The sequence below is a fragment of the Cloeon dipterum genome, chromosome 3 (assembly GCF_949628265.1).
Source record: "Cloeon dipterum chromosome 3, ieCloDipt1.1, whole genome shotgun sequence".
Taxonomy (NCBI): domain Eukaryota; kingdom Metazoa; phylum Arthropoda; class Insecta; order Ephemeroptera; family Baetidae; genus Cloeon; species Cloeon dipterum.
This window is the reverse complement of record NC_088788.1, coordinates 5626994-5651195: the sequence shown is the minus strand read 5'-3', so window position 1 is coordinate 5651195 and position 24202 is coordinate 5626994. Positions and strand designations below refer to the sequence as shown.

General features: G+C 35.0%; 1 protein-coding gene across 3 annotated transcripts; it reads left to right on the top strand.

Moving 5' to 3' along the window:
* Positions 1–730: 730 nt before the first annotated feature.
* On the top strand, positions 731–24052 carry Rsph3 (Radial spoke head protein 3). Of its 3 annotated transcripts, XM_065485206.1 has the most exons (11): positions 731–1330; positions 6884–6974; positions 9539–9601; positions 11206–11352; positions 11415–11543; positions 12527–12730; positions 12794–12956; positions 14694–14786; positions 15762–15890; positions 22113–22128; positions 22176–24052. In XM_065485206.1, exons 1-9 carry the CDS (start codon positions 744–746, stop codon positions 15884–15886), a joined length of 1602 nt encoding a protein of 533 aa, XP_065341278.1. In that variant the 5' UTR covers positions 731–743; the 3' UTR covers positions 15887–15890; positions 22113–22128; positions 22176–24052. The 3 variants fall into 3 exon arrangements, with proteins under 3 accessions (XP_065341278.1, XP_065341277.1, XP_065341279.1); XM_065485205.1 differs by having other exon boundaries at positions 22113–24052; XM_065485207.1 differs by lacking the exon at positions 9539–9601 and having other exon boundaries at positions 22113–24052.
* The last annotated feature ends 150 nt before the right edge of the window (positions 24053–24202 follow it).

Genomic DNA, 24202 nt, shown 5'->3' with positions numbered 1-24202 from the left:
ATAATTAAATAAATTTTATGCGTTAATTTTAAATATAGAGTATAAAATTATACCACATGCAAAATTGTATTTAATGCATAAAAATTAAAATAATAAAAATAAAATTATAATTGTTAATATTTATTTAATAATTATAATACAAATAACAAACTAAATTAAACATGTTTTAAATTATATTTAAACAATTTTTTTGCAGAATTTGATATTTTAAAACAAAGTTCTAAGTTTCCCTCTGAAAATAAAAAATATTTAAAATGAAAAGTCAATTGAAAGAGTCAAATTTAAAAGAACCGCATTTATAGACTTAGAAGGAATATTTATTCCAGCCCTTTACAAACTGCAGTTATTTTTTAGTTCTAATAAGGCAGTTACCCCTTTCATAATTTCAAAAGTACCGATCTATATATATTCCCTGATAAAAAGCGAATATTGTGGAATTTCCCGATAAAAATGCGTATGTGGCGATCTAATTTTTCCGAAATGCACATTCCAAAGTGGCCGTCGGCACGCGAATCGTTATACAAGCATTGTGCAAACCAAAAAATCCCGACAGGATTATTAATGGTGCAAGGTCAACAGTCGGCTAAATGCAAATGCCGTTCGTTTTGCTCGTTTTATCTGCGGGCATGAGGCAGCCGATCGGCACCCTGAGATAAAAAGGGCGCACGCGTGGGCCGCGGTGAACGGGCGTCGTGGTCTCGGGTCGCCGCTGCAGCGGTCAGTCTGCGGCGGCGGACGGCGCCATGTACGTGACGGAGCAGCACGGTCAGCAGGAGCAGCTGACCGTGCAGATCGACATCAGCATGCCGCACCTGGCGCACAACGACCTCTACTCGGGCCACAAGCGTTTCAGCAAGCGCAGCAACCTGCACACGGAGCAGCAGCAGAACACCAACAACAACAACAATTTGAACTCGAAGAAGCAGAGCGTCTACCACAAGCGCTGCACCCTGGAGGAGCTGCTCGAGCCTGCCCTGTCGCCAGCCAACAGCCAGGGCTCAGGGTCGGCGTCGGGCCAGGGTCAGGGTAAGAAGCCGTTCATCACGGTGGTGAAGAGCGGCAAGTTCCTCGACCCGCCACCCGACAACAAGGTGAGCTGCTACCTGAGGAACAACCAGTCGCTCCACGGCTCGCAGCTGCTCGTCTACTCGTACTGCAGCAGGCCCAGGGTGATGCAGCCGGCGCCCAAGGTCCGGCCCAAGGAGAACAACAACAACAACACCCTCAACAATTTTAACTACTACCAGCAGGCCAACAAACAGGCCCTGCTGCACGCCAGTGAGAACACCCTCCGCGCCAAGCGGGCCGTCAACAACAACGAACCAAACCAGTGAGTGTCTGTACCCTGTAGAATATGCTAATTTTTATTTTCACTTAAAGCATCGACATTTTTCTTGAATCCAAATTACATACAAAAATTGCAAGAACTATTTTTTTATAATTTTGTTAGTGTTTTTGAAGGAAATTTAAATTGGATTAATTTATTTCAGAGATTTCCAAATGTGGTGTTCTATATTTGCTGTGTCACTTTGAGGTTTATGACGGTTTATATCCCTTCTTAAAAGGTTCCTTAAATGATCTGCACTGTGGACATGCCCAAATAAGGACTCGTCAATTTTTAAATAAGCAAACATTCACCAATTTTCGTTTTTTCACATTTTTTTGCGTTTTTATGATTTGTTCTCCAAATAGGTTATATTTTGCACCAAGCCAGGCAGAGAGTATGCGAAATTATATTCTCTAAAAATCCTGCAAGCCTATTTAATTATTATCTATTTTAGATAAGTAACAGCAGTTTAAGAAAATTGTAGGTTACCAACCGCTTTTTTTGTCCGAGTGTTGATTTTCAAAACTAAGATATGGAAATTTCAATAGTTTTTCCAGCTCTTCCTTAGTGTATAATAATGCATCCTCCAAATTTAGGACGTGTGTTTATATGCGACATATTTCTGTCACTACAAATTGGCTTAATCATCTAATTAAATTTAGTTTCTTTAGTGAAAGAAAAATTATTTTAAAACTTTAAAACAAATAATGTACTTTTGGACTCAGTATTTATCTTTTTCTGGCGGGTAAAGAACAATCACCCAAAAAATGGATTTACTGTAAAATATTCCAAATAAAATGTCACTCAGTTAAAATTAAAACAAAAAAATAAATAAAAAATAGAAACAGTTAATTAAAAAAAAATAGGTGAGGTGATGAGAGACAATTTGCAGAAACATCAGATAGTTTTTAAAATGTTGCTGTGAAAAATAATAAATAAATTAAGAGACAACCATAATTTCCAAAATAATCTTACTGGTTAAGATTAAATTGTATGTCATTGTCGTACATAAACAAAAATTTAAGTAAAATTCACTAGTTTTTTCGAAAGCCCTTTACTTATTATTAGAAATCGATGCTGCCAACGCGCCTTCCAGTGTGATTTTTGACCCAATTCCGCTGCTGTGCATTCTACTCTTATAATAATTTATGTTGGTTTCCAACTTCCAACACTTAAAAAAATAAACATTTAAATGGCTTAATGCACAGCAGAAGGAGTGAGTCTAAAGTCTGAACGGAAGCGTCTTCAGGTGGAATATATTAGTTTGTTCTATTTATTGGTAAATTGATGAATTACAATCTCTTTAATATTAAAATTAAACATTTTAAATTAAATTATTTATTAAATTTAAAACTGTGTACATATTAGTCATTTAATACAAAAATATATTTAATCTTTGTGGTTTAAAATTTTAAATTTATGTAGATTAACAACTTTTACTTTACATTAATTAAAACAATGTTTGATTATTCTCTCATTTTTAAGTTTATTTTTAAATTCTGAGGAAGTAATATTTAGAAAGTTTATTAATTCAAACAAATTTCAAAAGAGGCTTCACAAATTGAAACAGTCAATCTTCACATATCTTTTACCGACTTTAATAACTAACAGCATCACAATCCTAAAGCTTCCAATTTTCATCTTCATGCGGTGTTGAATTTTCTTTCAAAATATGTTTTTTATTGTAGATGGATTTCATGCAAATTCTAATTTTTAAACATTCAACAGCCGTATAAATTTGTAGAAATTGTAAAATAACAAAAAAAAATAACAATAATATAACGCAGATAATTGTATCGTTCAATCTTGTAAACGTAATCAATAAAAAGTTAATCGTTTTTAATGAACTTCGGGTTCAAGGTGAATGATGAGTTAGCCTGATCTTAATAAATAATAGGACTTTTTGCCGCGAAATCTTGACCCAGTTGGTCTAATGTTGAGAAAGAAAGCGCTAGAAAGAGATGCGGAGCGGTGGACGAGTGGTCAGTATCGTGCCGCAAGGCCTCGCCGCCCCAGTTGCATAAAATTTCCCCCGCATCGCCGCGTAGAAGCAAACGGCGCCTCGCAAGTCTAATTGCGCCAGGGGACGTGTGTGTTTTCCGTGTCACGACTTTGGTCGTATCGCTTGTTTCGCTTCCAAGAGGAAGCTATGAGAATTTTATGCGCATTCTCAAATCGGCTTTTTTGGCGACGCAGAGCCAAGGGCTAACTTTAATGATGTTTGTTTCCGCCGTTTCCGCATTTCATGCGCAGCATGTGCCTCGTATAATTTTAATATATATGTATTCTCGCGATAAGAATAGTTAAAGTTGATAATTTATGGCGAAAGGACACGTGTGTGGCAGCAGGAAGTAATAATGTTTGTGGCGAATAACATATAATTTTTTTCACAGTATAAATTATACAAAAAACTGGCTAATTGAGTAAATTGGGGGAGTAAAAATATACGCACTTTTGCGAATTGGGAAATTTACCAATTTTCCAATCTTTTGATGAGCTGAAAACCATAGTCAGTTCAGCCATTCGTATAGTAGAAAGGACAGCAAATATTTTTCATCTTGAAATTTTTAAATGGTTCGATATCACAATAGAATAAACTACAATGTTAGTTTTCAGCAAATTACAAGCACATATCAAATTTAAAAATTCGTTGAAAGCCTTATCCCTGCAGTTTTTAGTTTCAAAATAAACTTTTTATGATTCAGCAGTTGAAATTATTTTCCTTTTTTTAAATATATTTTCTATGAGAATTTTAGAAAGAATTGTAATTTAATAAGTATGTAGCCCTTGAATATTTTATATTTAATCCGCGGGGGCCAGATTCGTACGACGCGCAGATGTGGCGTCCGGTGAAGTATGGCGCGAAAAAACGGTCACGTGAAACTGCGCGAAAAGAACCAAGTTTTCGTCAAAATTTTGACTTAATTTGCATTACTCTTAACTAATTGTTGTGTCTTTTGGATCGTAAAAAATAACTGTTGACACTCGTACGGCAATCCAAAGAGAGCTTTTTGTTTCCCACATTCAGACGCCATCTTGGATCTGCGCAATGCGAACCAATTTTATCGCACATCTGGCTCCCGCTGTATTTAATCTAGTTATAAATCAAAATTTCCTTCAATAGAAACACTATTTGATATTCTTTTCATTCAAGCTACATTAATTCCTCTACTCAATTCCCGTAGAGACCTTTGAATATTAGATTCGACCGCTGCGATGTATCGATTTTAGATTATTGGTTTTCTCAGAATAGACTTGTCCAGCTCTTTGTCGGCGCGTTCAATTTGCTAAAACAAACAGCAGCTCGCCGCTCTCAATATACGAGCTGGAATATTGACCAGTGTAGAGGTGAACGTCCCAAATACATAAATAAATTTATTCCGGCTTCTTTTTTCCCGTCTTAACACGCGCCGCTCGACAACAACAGACTAATTTTTAAGCACTTCACGTGGACCTAGATTATTACAAGCGAAAAATTAGAGCTTTGGCGCCTGACGAATTCTGTTTAGGCAACCTGCGTGACACCTCTGTGAAGACAATTGCCTGAATTTTATAAATATGGAAATTAAAAGTTTTTTTTATTAAAACACAGCAAATGATAGTAAGGTTTTTTAAGACATTTAAAAATTTCAAATTGTTTCTCAAATCGTAAACTTGGAATGAATACTTTCTTTTGGTTTTAAACTATGAAAATTAAAAGAGCAACGATTAAAGCAGCTTAAAATTGTAAATAAAAATTATTGGCAGTTGTTTGTCTACCAAATTTAATTAAATTCACATTCAAAAAAATAAATAAATTTACTCCATACAGATATTTGATTTGATATATGAAGACGTCTCAATAGTGGATCAATATTGTGAATCAATCAAAAATTGAGTTGTACTTTTAACTGGTACACGGTGTGATAATGTAACGTTCAATTGTTTTGAGTATTCATTTGTCGAAAACTCTGATTCCTTGTTTTCAACATATAAATAATAGTTTTGTTAAATACAATGACTAAAGGGAAGAATGTGTATCATACGTAATTTAATTTTTTAGTTATTTTTAAGGCTCACCATGTAACCGTAGTATAATTTAAAAGATTATTTAATAGATTTTGTGCTTCAAGTTTAAATCTAATTTGAAATTACCAGAATGCTAAATTTTATTTTATGCAACAATGTTTTTAATTTTATAAAAAAAGGAAATGTTAATTTCTAATTGCAATTATTTATTACATAATTCTGTTTAATTATTAGCATATAAAATATATTTTTAAATTTAATTGATGATTTCTAATGTTTATCTCGTTTTATACTAAAAACTAACAACTAGGAATTTCATAAGTCCAATATGTAGCGCTTTAATTTAATTTATTCAAAAAATTTATTATCACATTGTATGGAATTTACCTTGCTATGAGGTAACTGCTTGATAAAAAATCCCTTTTAATTTTATTATTATTGTTGTTTATTATCACAGTGTGTCAATACATTCATGTTAAGGCATTTCGATTTTTAAATTATTTTAAATTGTTACAAATAATGCAAAGTTTTTGTTCTGCGCGTCTATATAGCTCCTGCTCATCATTGATGGCCAATGACTGCAAAAAGTGGATTTGCATGCGTACTGAAAAATTGAGAAAGATATCTCTTTCCTAAAATATTCTATAAACCTGGAAGGAACTGTAAAATTCTTAGTTATAGCCGTATGAAAAAACTTTTAGAATTCCAATTTCATTTTTTCATTTTAATCTCTTTTTTCCTTGTCAAATTATTAATTAATTTCGCTAGAAAATAAATTTAACTCATTATTCACACGCCGTTAAATAGATCAAGACGAGAAAAATCGAATTAAAGAGAAAATATATGTATAAAATTTGTTACATATTTCAAGAAATTAGTCAAAATCTAAAATTTAGCAGTTGCTCTGAAACCTCTTTGGTTATTTCATATTAAAGAGATGAATTGTTGCTGTATTCCCCAAAGATTAAATTTTATGGACCACTTGTCAGAGTTAAAAAATGCAAAATATTGATCATTGTTGCTAGGTAAATACGAAATAAGCATTCCACCACCAAAATCTCTCATTTCGATCAAGACCATTTTATCTGACTCCTCAAGTCACAGTTCCTCAAGGATGAGCTTTTAATATATTCCCTATTCACCTCTATGTATGTTTGTTGAAAGTGTCTGATTTATTTATTCATCTTTCGGCCGAGTGTCACGTCAGCAAGTCCGTGCGCGGCGGCTGGCTAGCTGCTACTCGTGCTGCGGCGAACGGCCCAGAAATAGGCGCAGACAATTGACCGCGGCACGACTTTGATCATTAGCGTGTGTTTTTGGGCGGGTGGCACGCGATTTGAATTATTGCCGGCCTGGGCGGCTCGAAAATTTCCCTGCTCCTGCTTATCTCGGCTCTTTGAATCGTAAAATAGCGGCTGGAGCACACTCGCGCGGAGGAAGAGCGTGCGGACCTTGGAATTATGAAAATCGCTCGCTCCTCCCACTCTCTTTTCCAACTATCGCAATTAAACAGACCTGCGCGAGTGACCTGTGACCTTGGTGTTGCAGGCAGGACGGCGGGCCCAACCCCTACGGCAACATCATGTACGACAAGAGGGTCGTCAGAGGCTCCAACTTCACGCAGCACCCCGCACAGACGGTGAGTTTTCTCATTCTCGTTTCACTCTCACTTTCATCAAGTTCACTTGATTTTGGAAATTGATCATCAGAGCTTTCTTGCATGTTGATCTTAAAGTTTACTAGAATTGGGTGGAAATATTGGCTTTTGCGGTGTGTGATTCGAATCAATAACGGTGGCACATTGGATTCTCTGGCACAAGATGGATTTTTGTTTGACGAATGCCAAATTGATGTTGGTTCTTGAAGATTAAAATTGATTGATACAGAGCAACAATCATTGAATATAATTGAAATTATTGGCTACATGAAGGAATCGATTTAGTCAGTTAATTGAATAATTGAAATCTGCATAAGAAATAGGACTTTACAAAATACACAATTCACACGTTGCCAATTTTCTCCAAAAATTACAGCGCTTATGACCATATTTTATCAGCAGATTTCTACTCCTTTCCTCAAAATCTGTTCAACGGTGTGAGATACTTTTGGGGGAACTCTTTTTTGTGAAATAAAATGGGATTTCAAGTAGAAAAACAGCCAATATTCTCAAAAGTGCTACCTAGGCCAATTTAGGCTGAATCCGATAGGGATAAAGTTTATGTATTGCCAACGAGAATATTGCAAAGTTTTCTCTTTACCAACATCAAAATGATTTGAACTTTTAAACCTAATCATTTTAAAAAAGTCCCATTCTTTTCTGTTTGCAAAGCTTGGCAAATTATAGGTTTGGTAATCACAAACAGATATTACAAAATCTCTTAGATGGGTTTCGATTTTTTTTAGATTTAGATTTCATATTTGAAATGAAATTAATTTTTATCATATAGATCATGATTTCCATAGGCACACAATATGCCCTCAACATGTGGAGAAATCAACAAAAATCAATATTCAGCCATTAATTTATCGATTCAGATAACATTAATTCCTGCAGGAAAAAATTGACGGGGTCATTTTGTTGCTATAATCGCTTACTTTAAGCTGTGGCATACTTAAATTTTATTCCCGTTTTTTTAGTTGTTAACTCTTTGTATAATTTCGTGCAATTGCACAAGTGGCAAATTTTCTGCTTTAAAAACAATTTTTTGGGGCGATCAAAGATCTATTTTTTGTCGCTGCAGCAGCTCTCAACCCCGCCTTACGATTGCTAAAAACCAACTAAATTTCCTGTTTTTTATTGTTAATAATTAGATTTAATCAGAATTATTTATTCAATCTGGTTTCATTAAAACGAGACAATATGAATAGAAATTTGCATGGTGCCTTTTATTGGCTGAGAAGCAGAGTTTTTTTAAAATTTCTTTTGGCATGGAGTGTTTCACCTACAATGGAACAAAAAGCCCATTCTTGATCCTACTCAATCCTACTTGCCGTGACATTAATGAAAGACAACAAAATTTTCTTTGCTCCTGATTGGCTCTCGGTCATTTTATGTTATCAGATTATTATTATCCTACGAAAGACACTACTTGCAAACAGTTGAACAAAAACTTCACGTGATGAAACTGCCTTTAGATATCTTAAGATTCAATCTAATAAACCAGCTGTATAGCACCTTAGTGTTCGAAGCGGCCAACAGATGGCGCCACCGTATTCTTTCGTAATAAATTTAATTTTAAGGACAGCTGCGATTTCAGATTCAATCCTGCCAATGGGCATTCTTCACTTATTATGCGTTCTTTTGACATACTGAAAACCAAAATCAGTTCAGCCATTCGCAGTAGAAACGTTGGAGAAAATTTTATATTTAAAAACAAAGCTTTTCACGATTCTATCATGGTGATTGGCATAACCAATTTTGGGTTTCAGAACGTTAAAAGAGAGCATATTAAGTGGAGAATGCACAGTGACAGGATTGAGTCTGAAATCGCAGCGGAAAGGCCTTAAAATTAAATTTATTACGAAATTACACGGTGGCGCCACCTGTTGGTAGCTTCAAACACTAAAAACTGAAACAATCTTGCAGGCTATTTCTTAGTGTGGGACATGATTTGCCAGAGAATCCAATATTTAGTGTTATATGGGAAATAAAATACAATAGAAAGATTCTATTGAATTTTTTCCTTATTCTAACCAGATAAATTTTACGCTTAATATTTTTAAAATTATTTTTTTTTTCTTTTCAAGTCTGTCGTGACGTTATTTGAAGCGAATTACATACAGTCACTGAATCCACCCTTGCGGTCGGGCCGTGCATACATAAAGACGGCCGATCATGCAAATAAGCTATTAAAATAAAAAGTAAATAAGCGAGTAAAGAGTAGTTGTAGCATAGACGCCCGGCCGGTCGGTCGGTCAGTTCGTCGACCTTTTCCGCGGCCAGACTGACCAGCCGGCCTGTAGATTTGTAGATAGGCAATTACTATCATGTCCGTCCATGTCCATGACGGCGGAGGATCAATATTCTCGTCGCTGTTGTAATTGTGTGACTGCGTCGATTTTGTTCGCCAGATAAGTTAGATATTTGGTTGTAATTCTCGCGCTTTAATGGGCGAGGATAATGATCCTCCCCGGAATGTGCGTGGATTTAAATAAGGGAAAGAACGATGGTCAAAAGCAAACCCGGTCATTTCTTTCATGCAGCAGCAGCAAGAGCGCAAATGGAACCCGTATTTCGGGTACGCCAAATTGTTGTCGCAGCCGCAGGTAAAATAAAAAGCATTAAAAATTGCATGAGCCTCACTTTTCCTGCACCCGCTGGTTTTCTTCTTCTTCATTTGCACTTGCATTTTTTCTATATATGACTAGAGAGGGGGCTTCAGAATCGAAATTTTTAGTGTCGTGAATGGAACAAACTGATTTTTACATTTTATTGTAAAAATTTGTAAAGTTATAAATAAATGTTAATATAGCAAGAAAACCTTGGTTTTGTTTTGCTCTGAAATGCAATTTTTAGCTTACACATTTCAAGCATTTTTTATTGTCACGCAAAAACAAAATATTCAAAAATTATTTTAAAATCCGTTTTTTTTTTCAACAAAAGAAATATTTTAATATTAATTTTTTAACATTTAATTTTTATAATTAATTTAAGTTATTACTTCTATATTTATAAATTTATATAGTATACATATTATGTTTTATGTTATACATAATTCAAAATAAATAAATACGCAATTTGAGGTCTTCAGTAATATAAGTTCAATTATGTGAAATTCAAATCAACTTTTCAAATATTGTATAATATTAAAACAGAAGGGTGAAACGTATTAATCTAAATTATTTATCCACCCCACATAGAGCAAAAATCGGAAAATATCATGATGTAGAAAATACAAAGCACCGATCGATCCCTCGCACCAAGGAGAGCTGAGAGTTTGTCTAGGTGACACACTTCATCATGCATAATCCGATAAAGTTACCCCATTTTTCGTGGTAATTGATTTAAGATATGCCACAATTTCTTTCTAATGACACGTCTGATATGAAAATTTTCATTTTAGATCGCCAGATTCCAAGGATTTCTTATTTTGAGCAAATGTTTTGCAAAATCCATTCGATCTTTCTTTAAAAATAGAGTAAATTTGCTTTTGCGAAAGGTAGAATTGATTTTTGACGTATAGGGTTTATTTTTTAAAGAGAATAACAAATTTAAAATTCAATCAATTGACCAGTTGCATAAGCCCTTAGTTATTGAAGCCGCCAACAGATGGCGCAACCACAGACTTTCTTAAAAAATTTTGTTTTAATCGGTTTTAAGGCATTTTCGCTGCGATTTCAGACTCAATCTAGCTGTTTTGCTTTTTTTAATTAATTTGCTATTTTTTGACGTGCTGAAAACCAAAATCGGTTCAGCCATTCGCCGTAGAAACGTTGGAAAAGATTTTTTTATTTCAAAAAATAGTTTTTCACGATTCTACGGCGATTGGCTGAACCGATTTTGGTTTTCAGCACGTCAAAAATTAGCAAATTAATTGAAGAATGCACAGTAGCTAGATTGAGTCTGAAATCGCAGCGGAAGTGCCTTAAAATCGAAAGTCTACGGTGGCGCCATCTGTTTGCGGCTTCAATAACTAAGAGTTTATGCAACTGGTCAATTCACAACATATATTGTGCAACTCTTCAATAGGAATTTTTTTGGTAAATCTCGATGAAATTCGATGAATTCCCCATCTCTAGCTAAAATCCTCCATTTATAAACAAAAATTAGAAATTTACTAAAGAATAGATTTTATATATACATAAATTCCGCTTTGCTTGGATAAGTGGAGTAATGCCAGCATCTGCAATTGTGTGTTTAATTTCCGCAGCCTGCTGAGCGGCTGGAGGAGTCCCGACGGCGCGCGGCGGCCCGGAGAAGGGTGCGGCCCTCGAAGGCCTTCCGCAAGTTGGGCACGCCGCCCCCCGTTGACGGCAGACACCACACCAACGTACAGACTGACATTAACTTAGAAGAGGTGACTTTATCCCCTTCATTTTAATAAACTGGTTAAAAAAAACTGGATTGAATATGCTGCAGATTACCGAGAGGCCGAGGGAGCTCGAGGCTTCTTGCCAAACGGACGCGGGCTGGGAGAGACCCCGGTCGCCGCCCTGCGTGCCAATCAAGCACGGCACCGACCAGCACACGCAAGTTTGGCCCGGCGAGGTGAGTTGAAAGTGATATAACAGCGAAAATGGCTTCGAAAATCATCAAAATTAAGGATCCATTAATCTATTATAATTTTTTAATTGATACACGCAGTTGAAATTTTTTTAAAAAGTTGATTGGTCGCATGATTAGTGCCTTAGTGAGTCACCGAATTAAAGCGTCTTACAAATTAATGAAAGAGTGCAGGCCTTTTCACTAATACGTCACGCTCAGGTGACTCGAGCACATTCCAGACCAAACAACAGTCCAAATTTGTATTAGACTGGTATGCAACTAGGATAGATTAACGCACCTTCCACGCAGTGCTCGTATTTGGGACGGAATCTCCTTTTAAAAATATTAACAGCCTGGAATTACGGATTTTATCCAATCTTGATTTTTTGACATGTTTCAATTTTTTTCCTGGTTGTGAAATTATAAAAATTATTCAGTAGACCGAATTTAATTTAATTTAAGGATAAACAAAATTCCAATGCGATATTAAAGGAACCCGTGTCTGAAAAATAAAAAAATATATTTTAGTGTAATTTAAGCTTTTAACATCACCTGCATCCATTGATGCACCAACATTGTAATTGCAGCAGTTAAAATGGCTCAAGTGTGTGTTTTTAGAGTCTAAAAAGTAATTTAAACATTTTTATAGGTCTTGAAGAAGAAATAATATTAAAAGACACATATTTTATTTAATTTTCAAACAACTTTTATTCCATTTGTTTCATGTGTACATGTATCTAATTCCAAATAAGCAAAAGAGTTGGTCCGCTTATGCCATTAAGACCGTCTAAAATATATTGAAACGTCGCATCTTCCAGTGAGGGGTAGTGGGCCAACAGTGGTCAATTTCTCAGATAAATTTTTGTATATGAATTTTAAAATAAACCAATTTTTCTTTAAAAAAAACACATTTCAGCCCAATTAAAACATATATTGCTTCAAGATTATTTTTAAATATTTATTTTCAAAATTTCGATTTCTACCAGCTGTTTGACTTCGAGAACGACAGCCAGCCCGTGGTGGGCGGCGTGGTGGGTCGGGCGCTGGAGCAGGCGCTGTCCGAGGTGCTGCAGGAGGAGGAGGTGGCGGCGCTCAGGGCGCAGCAGCGCCGCCTCCACGAACTGCGGCTGGCCGAGTGGGCCGAGGCGCGCCGCGTGCAGGAGCGCGAGTTCCGCCTGCAGAAAGAAAAGGTACGTGACGCTGCAATTTTAAAATTCGGAACGGTGAATTAATTGGCGGTCGGGACGGGGCAGGAGGTGCGGACGCGCGAGCAGGAGGCCGCCTACCAGGAGCAGAAGAGGGCCGAGGAGCGCGCCGCCGCCCTCGCCCTCAGCCAGGCCATGCTCGAGGAGCTGCTGCCCTCCGTGCTCGAGGGACTCGCCAAGGCTGGACAAATCCCTGCACCCGTGCAGAAAGGTGACGAAAATTCTGTTTATTTATGCATTTTAAAAGGATGAATCGTTGTTTACAAATTTGATATGGATTTCAATCGGGGTTGCATTTTCATAATATGGAAAAATTAAATTTTCCAAGATCATCTACCCCAGCGGGGACCAGATTCGTGCGACGCGCAGATATGGCGTCCGGTGGAGTATGGTGCGAAGAAACGGTCACGTGAAAATGCGCGAAAAGAACCAAGTTTTGGTCAATATTGTGACATTATTTGCTTTACTCTTATCTAATTGTGTCTTTTGGATCGTAAAAACAAACTCTTGACTCTCGTAAGGAATACAAAGAGCTTTTCGTTTCCCACATTCAGACGCCATCTTGGATATGCGCAGTGCGAACCAATATTATCGCACACCTGGACCCCGTTGATCTTTGAAAAATATAAATGGACGCTAGAATCCTAAAATTTTATTAAAGCAGTCAGGAAATTGATTTCTATGAAATTTTTAATTTGACTCGAAACGCTTTGGTTTGTAATGGAGTGGTAAAATTTAAAAAAGTCTCTGTAAAATATTCTAATTAAATTTCGCGTTTCTATGAACGGGTGTGTATGTAGAAGTACATGCCAATACTTAGTATGATTTATACGAAACTGTATTAATTTATTTTTTTAAATTTATTTTAATATATCACGTTTTTTCAAGTAATTTTTTTATATTATAACTTTCTACCCAGAATCATGTTTCAAAAATATTTTACATAATTTTGAAAGCCTACCTTCAATGCGTTAGTTTGATGTTAAACATTTGAGATAAATAATCAAGGATCGTTGCAAACAAGAGTTTTCTAAATTTAATATATCAAAATTAATAATAACAGCCCAATCATGGTTTCTTTTTACCAAAGAATATTGATTTTGACACGTAGTTTCACACAAAAAAATTTCATTGATAAAAGGGAAATTAAATTTGGACGATCACTCAATCAGCCTTATTTTCTTATCATCCAATCGTCTTGGATTGGATCATAAAAAGCACTAATCGTGCGATTGTAATTAACTTTGACCCAATTTAAACCGTTTGAGAGCAATCGAATTTATTTGGGCTGTGAACGTTGAGTAAAAACCATAATTCGCCATATAGTTTTGCAATACGTAAAAATGCTCCACTGGAGTTTAGGTTTTCAATATTTTCCTTTGTTTTTCAAAATTAAAAAGTTCCAAAAGATTTAATTTTTGCACCAAATAATACAGAAAGTCTGTTAAATTCCATTGAATGCTAAAATATCCAATAATTTGTTTCAATTAATTATTATTTTTAAATATAATTTATATCATCCAAATTTAATTATTTTATAATATTATTGGGTTAAATTCACGGTTTTTCAATATTAGGATATTTGAGATATCCAATTCTTCAAGATTTTGTTGGAAAAAAACGGGTTTTGCGATCCCTTAACTAAACTTCATTTAGAAGTTATATTAAGAAAGCCTCTGGAAATTTTGAACAGATCATTTTTCATTTAATTAGAAAAGTGATTGGCAATAAATTTTACTTCATCATCGCTTTAAATCCTTCCTTAGCCAACAATTTCTCAAAGAAAGTGAAAATGTTAAAAAAAAAACTTCGTCTTTCGGGAGAGAATTGGGGAATTTCTATTTTATTTTTACTCTTTCTCATATTTATGAAATTTAAAAAATATTGTCTGGTATAATTATTACTCTGTTTTTAAAAAATTTAAAACAAATAACTAAATTTTTTGCAGAAGTTGAGACTGGAACCGGTGTGATGCCGTGGCTGATCGAGGAGGTGGCTCAGGAAATGAAGACGATGATCACCAGCCGGCACGTGATTTCAGGTGAGTCTCGTCTGCAATGAATAAGTAAACCACATATAGGCTTCCTGCATTTTTCAAAACCATGCGTCGTCATTCGGAAATCAATGAAGCGTGAGCGCGCAGTGATTTGTTTTGGAACGGGGCGCGCGTGGCTGCGGCACGCGTCCGCCCTCGACCAAAGTCAAGCGCACGGACACGTGCGTGCAGCACACACGCACACGACCCCCATCCCCATACATATTCGGCCTGTTTGCGGCTTATCAGCTGATCACTATCATAAAAAGGGCACGTGTTTTTAAGAACAAACATGTAATCTTAAAAAAATAACTGTAAAATTGGTGCAAACGGGGGCAAGTTCAAAAAATGTTTTCTATTGGTTAAACAGCCAGATAGGGAGATAATTTCTAAAATTTCAAATTTTAGATTTTAGGGGAATATTCTCAATTAAAACCAACAGTTTTTTCCTTAAACATTTTTAGTTTTTTAGAGAGTTTTGCAATAAATTTCTTATTTTTTATATTTATTAATTTATATTCAGCAGTTTAATCTGCCGATCGTGTAAAATCCTATATTCATATCATTTTTATGCTGTTTTCCTTTAAACAAGATCTCACGGTAAACTTTGTTAAACTTAAAGAATAATTAAAGTATAAGAGCTAGAAATTTTTAACTTTATGTGCATATTCTTTGAACAATTTACTGTTGGGTTTTTTAATTAAATAATTTAAGTTCTATACAAAGAAACGCCTATCAACATTTTCAGTTTTTGCGTAGCTTTAATTTTAATGGATTAATTATTTTTGAATTTCTTAATAAATTCAATTAAAAATTTCTTTAGTTCATTAAATAACTAAATTTACCCTGCTCACCCCATGGTAACAACGATTGTTAACCTTGTGTAAACAAAATTAATACTCTTGTTCTTTGTTAGCACAAAATAAGTAAAATACGTGTAAAATACGTGTAAAATAAAGTGTTTAATTAAAATCCTTGCAGACATCGTGCGGGAGGTGCTAGAAACGAGAGCAGAGCTGCGCCAGGCTTGCGGCGAAGATGAAATTGAAGAGGAGAACGAAGATCAGCAAAAGTCCGCAGAGGACGAGCCAGAGCAAAACAGCTAGAAAAGTAAGCAAGAATAAAAATTGAAGCAATGAAAAATGATGAAAATCCCTTTGTGACAAATTTACGAATTTTACAAGCTGGAAATTTTTAAAATATTTTAATTTAAGAATTTATACTAAAAATATATTCAGGATAAAATTTTTAAACACGATATTATATTAAGAAAGAGATTGAGAGTCAAAGATTTGTCCAAAACAAATATAAATTGCAATTTTTTTCAATAAATCTTTTTGTTAAAAAAATCCTCTGACTGATCTTCTTAATAAACTGTGGCAAATTCTGAAAAGTAAAATCAATTGCGACGAGCGTATTCGTTTTCAATTATGCACGCACATTGGTGAGGGGCGCGACACAATGCGGTGGAGCGCTGGCTTTGCTTGCGGCTCAGATTTAATTTTCAACAGCTGCCAATTCACCAATTCAGGGGGTGGCAGCAAATATGTAAGCAAAGGAGGATGAGCCGCAGCAGGCTCGCAAACAGGTGCTGCCCGGATGAAATAATGAGAAAAGGCGCACCCGCCCCCTGAGAATCGTAGCACGTGATGCTAATGGACCGAAAACCGGCGCGCAGCCAGTGCAAATGCGTGACACGCTTCTTGCCCGCCACTCCATTGAACGAATATAATAACACCACAGAAGAACAAATTTATTGATATTTTCAGGATAGGCAATTTAAAAAAAAAAATCACATCGCAAACGCTTTCATTTGAATTTTTAATGTTTTGGTAGACCATTTCTGTCAAATTAGCTTCAAATCCCGATTTCCGCGTTCTTTGAGAGCTTTTTTAACTTTAATTGCTATCAGAGTAGAGCCAGAAATCGTCTAACCCTATTGTAAAAAGTTCGATGAATTATAAACTTTTATTAGTAAGAATAAAGGAAGCGTGGTTTGAAAAATATATGATAAAAATGACTCTCCAGAATTAAGAATCGCACGTTTCTTCAATCAAAAATATTAGATCATAATTTCTTAGGACCTCATTTATATTCAATGCGGAAAATAATCTTAATTCAAAATTCAAGTTTATTCTTACTTATCAACAATTGGTTAGTTATTTTATCAAAATGATTCGTATTTAAAACATAATTTAATTCTAAATATATTTAAAAATTTTAAGTTAAATTAAATATTCACAACTTGCTTTCATCTCACCAAATGTATGGGGAAGTATTATAATTAATTGTTAATTGTAGATTTAAAAAAGATAATAATATCGTTCTTTGAAATTTAATTTTATTTATGCTGATAAAATAATTTTAATGACAAAACTCACAAATACGGTTGTACAAGCGAAAAGCCGCTGAAAGTCAACAAATCGAAAGATAGTTGGATCGCTGTCAAAAAGATTTAAGGTTTATAAATTGCTCCAGATAGAGGATGAAAACAGAGTCAATCGGTAGGGGGTGTGAAATGAGCCACGTTGGCTGGAATCTTCATGCCCAGTTTCTTAATTTCTCTCTCTTACTGTCAGTGTTCGCCAATTTTGCAATATACTAAAATGCTGTTAAAAAAATAGAAAAAACAGCTGGAAAACCCCACCAGTTTTGGAATTTTTTTATTTACCCCAAAAAGGCCATAAAAGGTCATAGTCCTAAATTTTGGAAAATTACGATTGCTGTTAGAATTTTTGGTCTTTTGGGGAAACCCGTAGCATTTTTCTTGATCCCTATTTTTGTTCATCCATCATGAGATTTTTTTGTCATGCATGCGTTTCTAAAAAAAATGCGCAAATTAGCGGAAAATACAGTTTTTTGCAATGCAGTGAGTTTCTTCCGGAAAAATGCTGGTTTTTGCGAACCCTGCTCACTGTACAAGCAAACAGAAAATTTCGTCTTCCAAATTATAAAATTTTCCAATTTTTAATAAACTTTTCATTCAAATTTCTATTTCAATTTTGTTTGGTAATAAAACCATATTCGAATCATAGAATTTTAATTAAAGGCATCAACAGGCAGATGTTGTAATTCATGCCGAATGATGCGCGCGCTTGGTCCTCGTGGGTGAAGTGAGGCGTGATCTGCAATGACAAAGCTATCACTCTCTCGATTGCCTCATCTCGACGGACGGACTGCTCTCGTATCGCATCCAGCATTGAAATCTCGCGGCGGCGGCGGCGGCTGCAACAAAGGCCGAATTACGCACTCGAGTGTCCTTTCATCTCGGGCCGTTTGATTATAATTTGCGTGTTGTGTTGTGTGGATAGCTCAAACACCTGATTATGCGATCATCGCGGCCCGCAAAACCACCGGTCTGGGGGTGCGCGGCGTTCGCGGAGGGGAGGGCGTGCCGCGTGTGTTTTGCTTTGCAATGAGCGATTAAAAGAGCCATTCAAGGGTTATTTGAGCCACGAGGGTGCAGGCTCGTCCCCCTGGAGTGGAGTGAGTGGGGACCACTTTTTCGGCAAGCTCGACCATGCACTCGCTGTCATTCGGACGGAAAAATCCTTTGTTCATTCATTCAATGAATTGAAAAGAGCATATTGAAGTTGCTTCGATTTCAAAATAATTTAAATTTAATATTCAGTATGTATATATTCAAACTCGTGCTTTTAATTTTTAAATCGCGTTGGAAATTATCGTGGAGTCTCTTAATTAAAACAAATTTTTTTAACTCCTTCCAAGACCATTCTATGTGTGGATCATTTCAATAAAATGATATATAGAGTCTGTAGAAAATATATCAAGATAAACGACTAATATGACGATTTTTTGGCTTTTTTTCGCAAAAAAGGCAGGATTCGCTTAACTGTAAACCTCTATTGGATTGATACAGGGCAACAATTGAAAATTATTTGAATTGTTTGATGCAATAAGCAGTTCATCGATGATCAATTTGCAACAATCAAAAAGGGAACTTGCTACTGTAAAAATTTAAAATGTTCAAATTTTCTCCAAAATTTCCGCGCTTGACCACATTTTCCTGGCAGATTTCAATCCCTCTCGTCGAGATCTGTCCAACAGCGTTTAAAACCTGAAATAAAATCAGATTTCTAGTAAGGATGGAGACAGTCCTTTCCATTTGAAAAGCATACTAACTTTTCAGCCACTTAATTGCTACCTAGGTTAATTTTGGCTTCAACTGAATCCTTAAGAATGAATTGATGCATTGGCAACATGGATTTTCCAGGATTATGCAGTATTCACGAAATTGAGGCTAAAAAGCTTCTAAATCGCTTCTGAAAACGACTTCATAAATGGTCTACATTGTCAGAAGTTCATTTAATAATAAACTAAAAAATGCTTTTCAGAAAAGATTTGGTTTGGTCGTATCTGGATATTTACAAATAGCGATTTCCTCGTTTTTTGGTCGCGCATAAGTTGTATGTTGATTTCATCTAATAAATTATTGCAATCATTTACAATTGCGATATATTTTCTTAAATTTAAAATTAATCAATTAAATTTAAATATTAAATTATTGATAATCACCGTTATAGCCATTTAATTTGAACCCAAACGCTCTTTTAACTAGAAGAGACCATGGGAAAAAATTAAAACTTTTTAAACTATGACTCAATTGGCCAAAAAAAAACGGTTAAAAGCATTTAACATTTTCATAAAGTCATTTAAAAATTGTCTATTTTTAATATTACCCAAACCCTTCTAGAATTTTAAACAATTTATCAAACGAACTTTAAATTTGAAAACATGAGCTATGCTTAAAGTGCAGGCGTTCATTAAAAAAATAAAGAAACAAAAATTAAACAACTAACCTCGAAGTTTTGACCCTGCAAACATTCAAGATGCTCCAAAATTCTAGTTTGTTATTTAAAGAAATTTTGAAGACTGAAAATCTGATTCATTTTTTAACGAAAATACACTTAGGAAACTGAAGGCCGTAAATGCCGCCCAGTGAAAAAATAATATCATCATTTTTTTCAGTAAACAATAAGCACAATTTAAAACAAAAACAAGCCGTGGAACGATTATTTCTTTTGAAATGTAAAATGAATTCAAATTACTCTAATTAATTCTAATTTACCCTTCTGCGCTGAGCTGGCAATTTATCATCATGTTGGCTGTCATAGCCTCGCATCAAGATTGTCGACGAGAGGGATAATTTCAGAGAACAATTTATTTAATCATTTTCATTGACCTTTCTAACAATATTTTTTAAATCTGAGGAAAAGAAAAAAAATCGTGTGCGGGAGCACTAGCTACAAATATTGTAGAAACAAATTTAAAAAATAAAATATGTAAATTGCAATGAAAAGGTTTGGGTGGTCGTATGTATGAAGTGAGCCAGGAGCGAGTGCGCGCGAGATTAAAATTTGTCGGATGATTGACACGAGGAGGGCCGCTCGCTGTTGCGTCCGTGCACTTTTGAAAACCAAATCTAATCGAGTCTGATGGTAAGCCGGCGTCGAATTATGATTATGATAATTCGCCGTGCTCTCTCTCTCTCTGTCTGTGCCGTTCGCGCGGAGAAACAAAAAGCAAACGCAGCTGCGGCGCATTGCGTACCAAAAGCGAGCGAACGACCCCTGCATGCCTGCCGAACAGTGGGTATGCAACACGACCGACTTTTAATCCCCTGCTTTCGCCGCCAGTGCGCTGATTTCACCTCGAGATTCGTCGCGGTGTGGTGCGGCTCGCGCGCTGACTCACTTTCCTTTCATTGTTATCCTATTGCGGATGAATTGCATTTCGCGCGCGCAAGTGTTGCGGCGCATTGATTTAATGGCTTCGCCACACAGCAGACCCTCGCTCTTTTACGCAGACACTTTGTTGCACTTTTTCCGGTCCCAGAAAATGGTGAAGGAGATTAAAATAAATTCGTGGAAATGTGAGGAAAAACCCGGAAGAATTCAAAAGATTAAGGTGATGGTTCATTTTTATTTTCAATTTTATTATTTCAATTTCTAAAATCATATATGCATATCATGATTTAGGCAATATTAAACATAGTTCAAAAATTATAGACTCATAAGCTAATGGTGTATTAATTTAATGACAATATATTGTTGCCTACATATATTTATACAATAAATAATTTAAAATATTAAACAAGTTAAATTTTAAATTAATATAAAAGATAAGAATTTATTTTTGAAAAATTTGTATAAAAAATTACACATATATTTAAAAACAATTTTTAATTTCAAACACGTTTAAAAAATGGCAATAAATTAAAATATAAATTTAAAAACTTGCATAGTTACTCTGCTGATCCGCAATAAGATCCCTTGGAATATAGGTAATTGTCTCTTATTGAATTTAATTTTTAAATGAAATGAAAGCATTCTTAAATATTTTGACAAAGCATATTAGTTTTAAATACACATTGAATAATTTACGCTGTACATTTTGACAAAACTCTGCTAGGCAACATCAACACAATCTTTTGTTCCGCGCGTCTATGCAGAATTTTGTCATTTTTAATTGATGATATAATTTGACGGTAGTATTTGTAATCGTGATCAATTATATTCATTTACATAAAATTCGATTAATTTTTAACCTCATTTGTTTTAAAATTAAAAGCAATTCCAACATGACCAAATCTGCCCAAATTTGTGCGTTACTTTAAATGTTGTAATATCTCACTGAATTAATTTTTTTATAAAAATATGAGCTTTAATTACCAGAAAGTACTAGAAAAAGGATTGGATGGAAATAGCAGAGCCAAAAAAGGTGGTATCTTCCTCAGATTTCAAAATATATAAATAAATCTGTTAATTTATTCGATACAAATTCTATAAGATCAGGTCGGCTTTGCTGCACTTGATATGAAGGAAACATTTTAAATTTACCAAATCTCACCCCAAAATAGGATAACTTCGTTTAAATTGCTGATAGAGGGCAAAAAAGTCAAATTTTTTAGTAATTCTATATTTTCATTTTATATTAAGATTTTTCAGCTATTTCTATGGAGTAATTTCTTTTAAACTAGTTTTCCTAAAATTAATTTTGTCGAGAATTTATTTTGTGTTTTAAAAATTTAGAACCTGATGATTTGAGCCATCAGACGGAATATATTATGTATGTCAGCCAGTCGTACACTTGAATCAATTTGCGGTGTATATGGGAACGCGTCAGCTGACGACGGGGGGCGGCTCGGCAGTGGCAGTGGTAGGGGTGGCCCACCGGCTGCACTTTCCCTCGGCGCTCCCGTTCATTGATATCCCTGCCTTTTGCTATGAGGGTCACTCGGTCTCAGTTTACCAAACAATGAGTCCCTAATGAGTGCCGATGACTTACTTCTTTTCAATCATTCTGTTTCAGGTGTTCCTTTCATCCGGTGACATCTCTATTAAACTCTCTCTCTCTTTCTCACTTACTGTTTAGACGGACAGCTCAGAGTACAACTTCTCGGACCAAATCTCTTATTCAGAAGCACCATATCTATCTGCAGAATTTTAATTAGCTCCGCAAGTTCAAATAAATCTTACTCTCTCATTCTTCTCTCGATTATTAGATGGAAAAACTGTCTCGATCGTTCTCATTAATATAATACACCGTGTATTTTTATAGATTTTGCAGTGTTTAAATATTTTTTGGCCAATCATATTGTTTAGAAATTAATGGGGTGTCTTTCCTGATTCATTTAAAACAATAAGTAATAGCTGAAATTAATACCAAATTTTAGGGTGAATTTATTTAAGAGTTTAATGATATGTTCATTTTTTGTAATTTAAATAAATTTTTAGGAACACAAGATTGAACTTAGGTTGGTCTGTTTAGCCTATTACAAACCTGCAAAAAAAACAGTTCGTCTATGTCTGGAAATTTTTTAGCATGGGGAATTTGTTTTAAACAGGAATGATACTGCAAAAGCCTGGAAAGCAATGCATAAACTCGTCCCTTAGGATTCAGTTAAAGCCTAAATTTTCCTAAGGAGCGCTGTATTTTTTTGAGAAAATTGGCTGGAAAGTTGCCGTGCTGTTCAAATAGTAATGGCTGTCTCCTTACTTGGAATCCGATTTTATTTCAAAAGCAAGAGTTTCCCCAATAAGTGGCAAACACAATTGGACAGATCTCGACGAGAGGAATCGGAATATGCCAAGAAAATAAGTTCAGGCACCGTAAATTTTGGAGAAAATTGGCAAAATTTGAATTTTTACTGTAGGGAGGTCATTTTTTATTATTGCAAATTGCTGAACAAATTGTTTATCGATCAATTGTTTGTGGCATCCAACAATTCAAATAATGTTCAATTGATGCCCTGTATCATTCCACTTAAAATTGTTGAGAGCCAATCACAAATGGAGATTGCTGCTTAATTGTTTTGTTTATATTATCTACATACAATGATACAGACAAGAATGTAAATTTGTAACACATGTGTTGTGAAATTTCCTATTGTTAATGATATAAGATTTTTGAACTGTCACATTTTTACTTTTGGAATGGATTGATTATTTTGTTAATATCAATTTCACTGTCAATATATTTCCCTTTTTTTTTCTTCAGATTAGATTCAATTATATTCAAATTATTTCCCACAATTTGGTTACTGGGCTACGTTTGACGCAAAGCTTTTAAGATGCCAAAATTAAAATTTGAAGTAGTATTTTTGTAATTGAACTTTAGTTCAATTCCCAAATTGGGCATTGTTTTAATTGATATTAATTGTTATTCTTCAATGAAATCGTTACAATTTGAGGTTTTGAAATGAAAATCGTGCCATATAGTGCGATTAATTTGAGATAATTTAATTAAATATATGAAATTAATTTTATGTTGCAATCAAACCTAAAAATCATTTTCTATTTTGAATATTTTATCGCATTATTTTCTCTGAGGACAAAATTAAACTGAACCCAATTTCACTTGTACAAAAATCAATGCCTAATTTGAAAAACTACAGCTTGAATGAAATTTGACCGACCTAATTACGAATCAGGAAAACCACTCTGTTTAGACTGTTTAGAATCTTCCTGCCTGAAATTTCGTCTCATTCAAACACTGCTTGGAAACATTTGTAACCTTCTAAGTAATTTTGAGCATGAGCACCAACATGTTTAAAAATTATTTTTACTTTCAAATAAATCGAAAATCGTAATCCTACCTAACCTTGCACGGAAAGGAAGCAACCAAAGTGATGTCAACTTGCGAAAGAAAGAAAGAACCATTATTGGCTTTGTACATAAATAAAATATCCTGCGTTTCCGAAATAAATCCGACCATGACGTGATAAGCATATTAAATCTGCGCTGTATTCATCCCGCTTGTTTCATTCATTTCCATTTTGGTACATTAAGCAGGTGACATTCGATACGACTGGGCCGCGGCGTGTCGAATAAATGCGTCTGTGTGACCAATCAGCGCCGAGTCAGCTGCCCTCGACCACGACAACATGGTCTTATGATAAT

Bases quoted from the DNA above. Each gene is read 5' to 3' on its own strand.
- Rsph3 (XM_065485206.1), top strand. From the start codon at position 744: ATGTACGTGACGGAGCAGCACGGTCAGCAGGAGCAGCTGACCGTGCAG. The intron at 6,975-9,538 runs GTGAGTTTTCTC...TCTTTCATGCAG, and splicing joins CGCAGCACCCCGCACAGACG to CAGCAGCAAGAGCGCAAATG. The intron at 9,602-11,205 runs GTAAAATAAAAA...TAATTTCCGCAG, and splicing joins AATTGTTGTCGCAGCCGCAG to CCTGCTGAGCGGCTGGAGGA.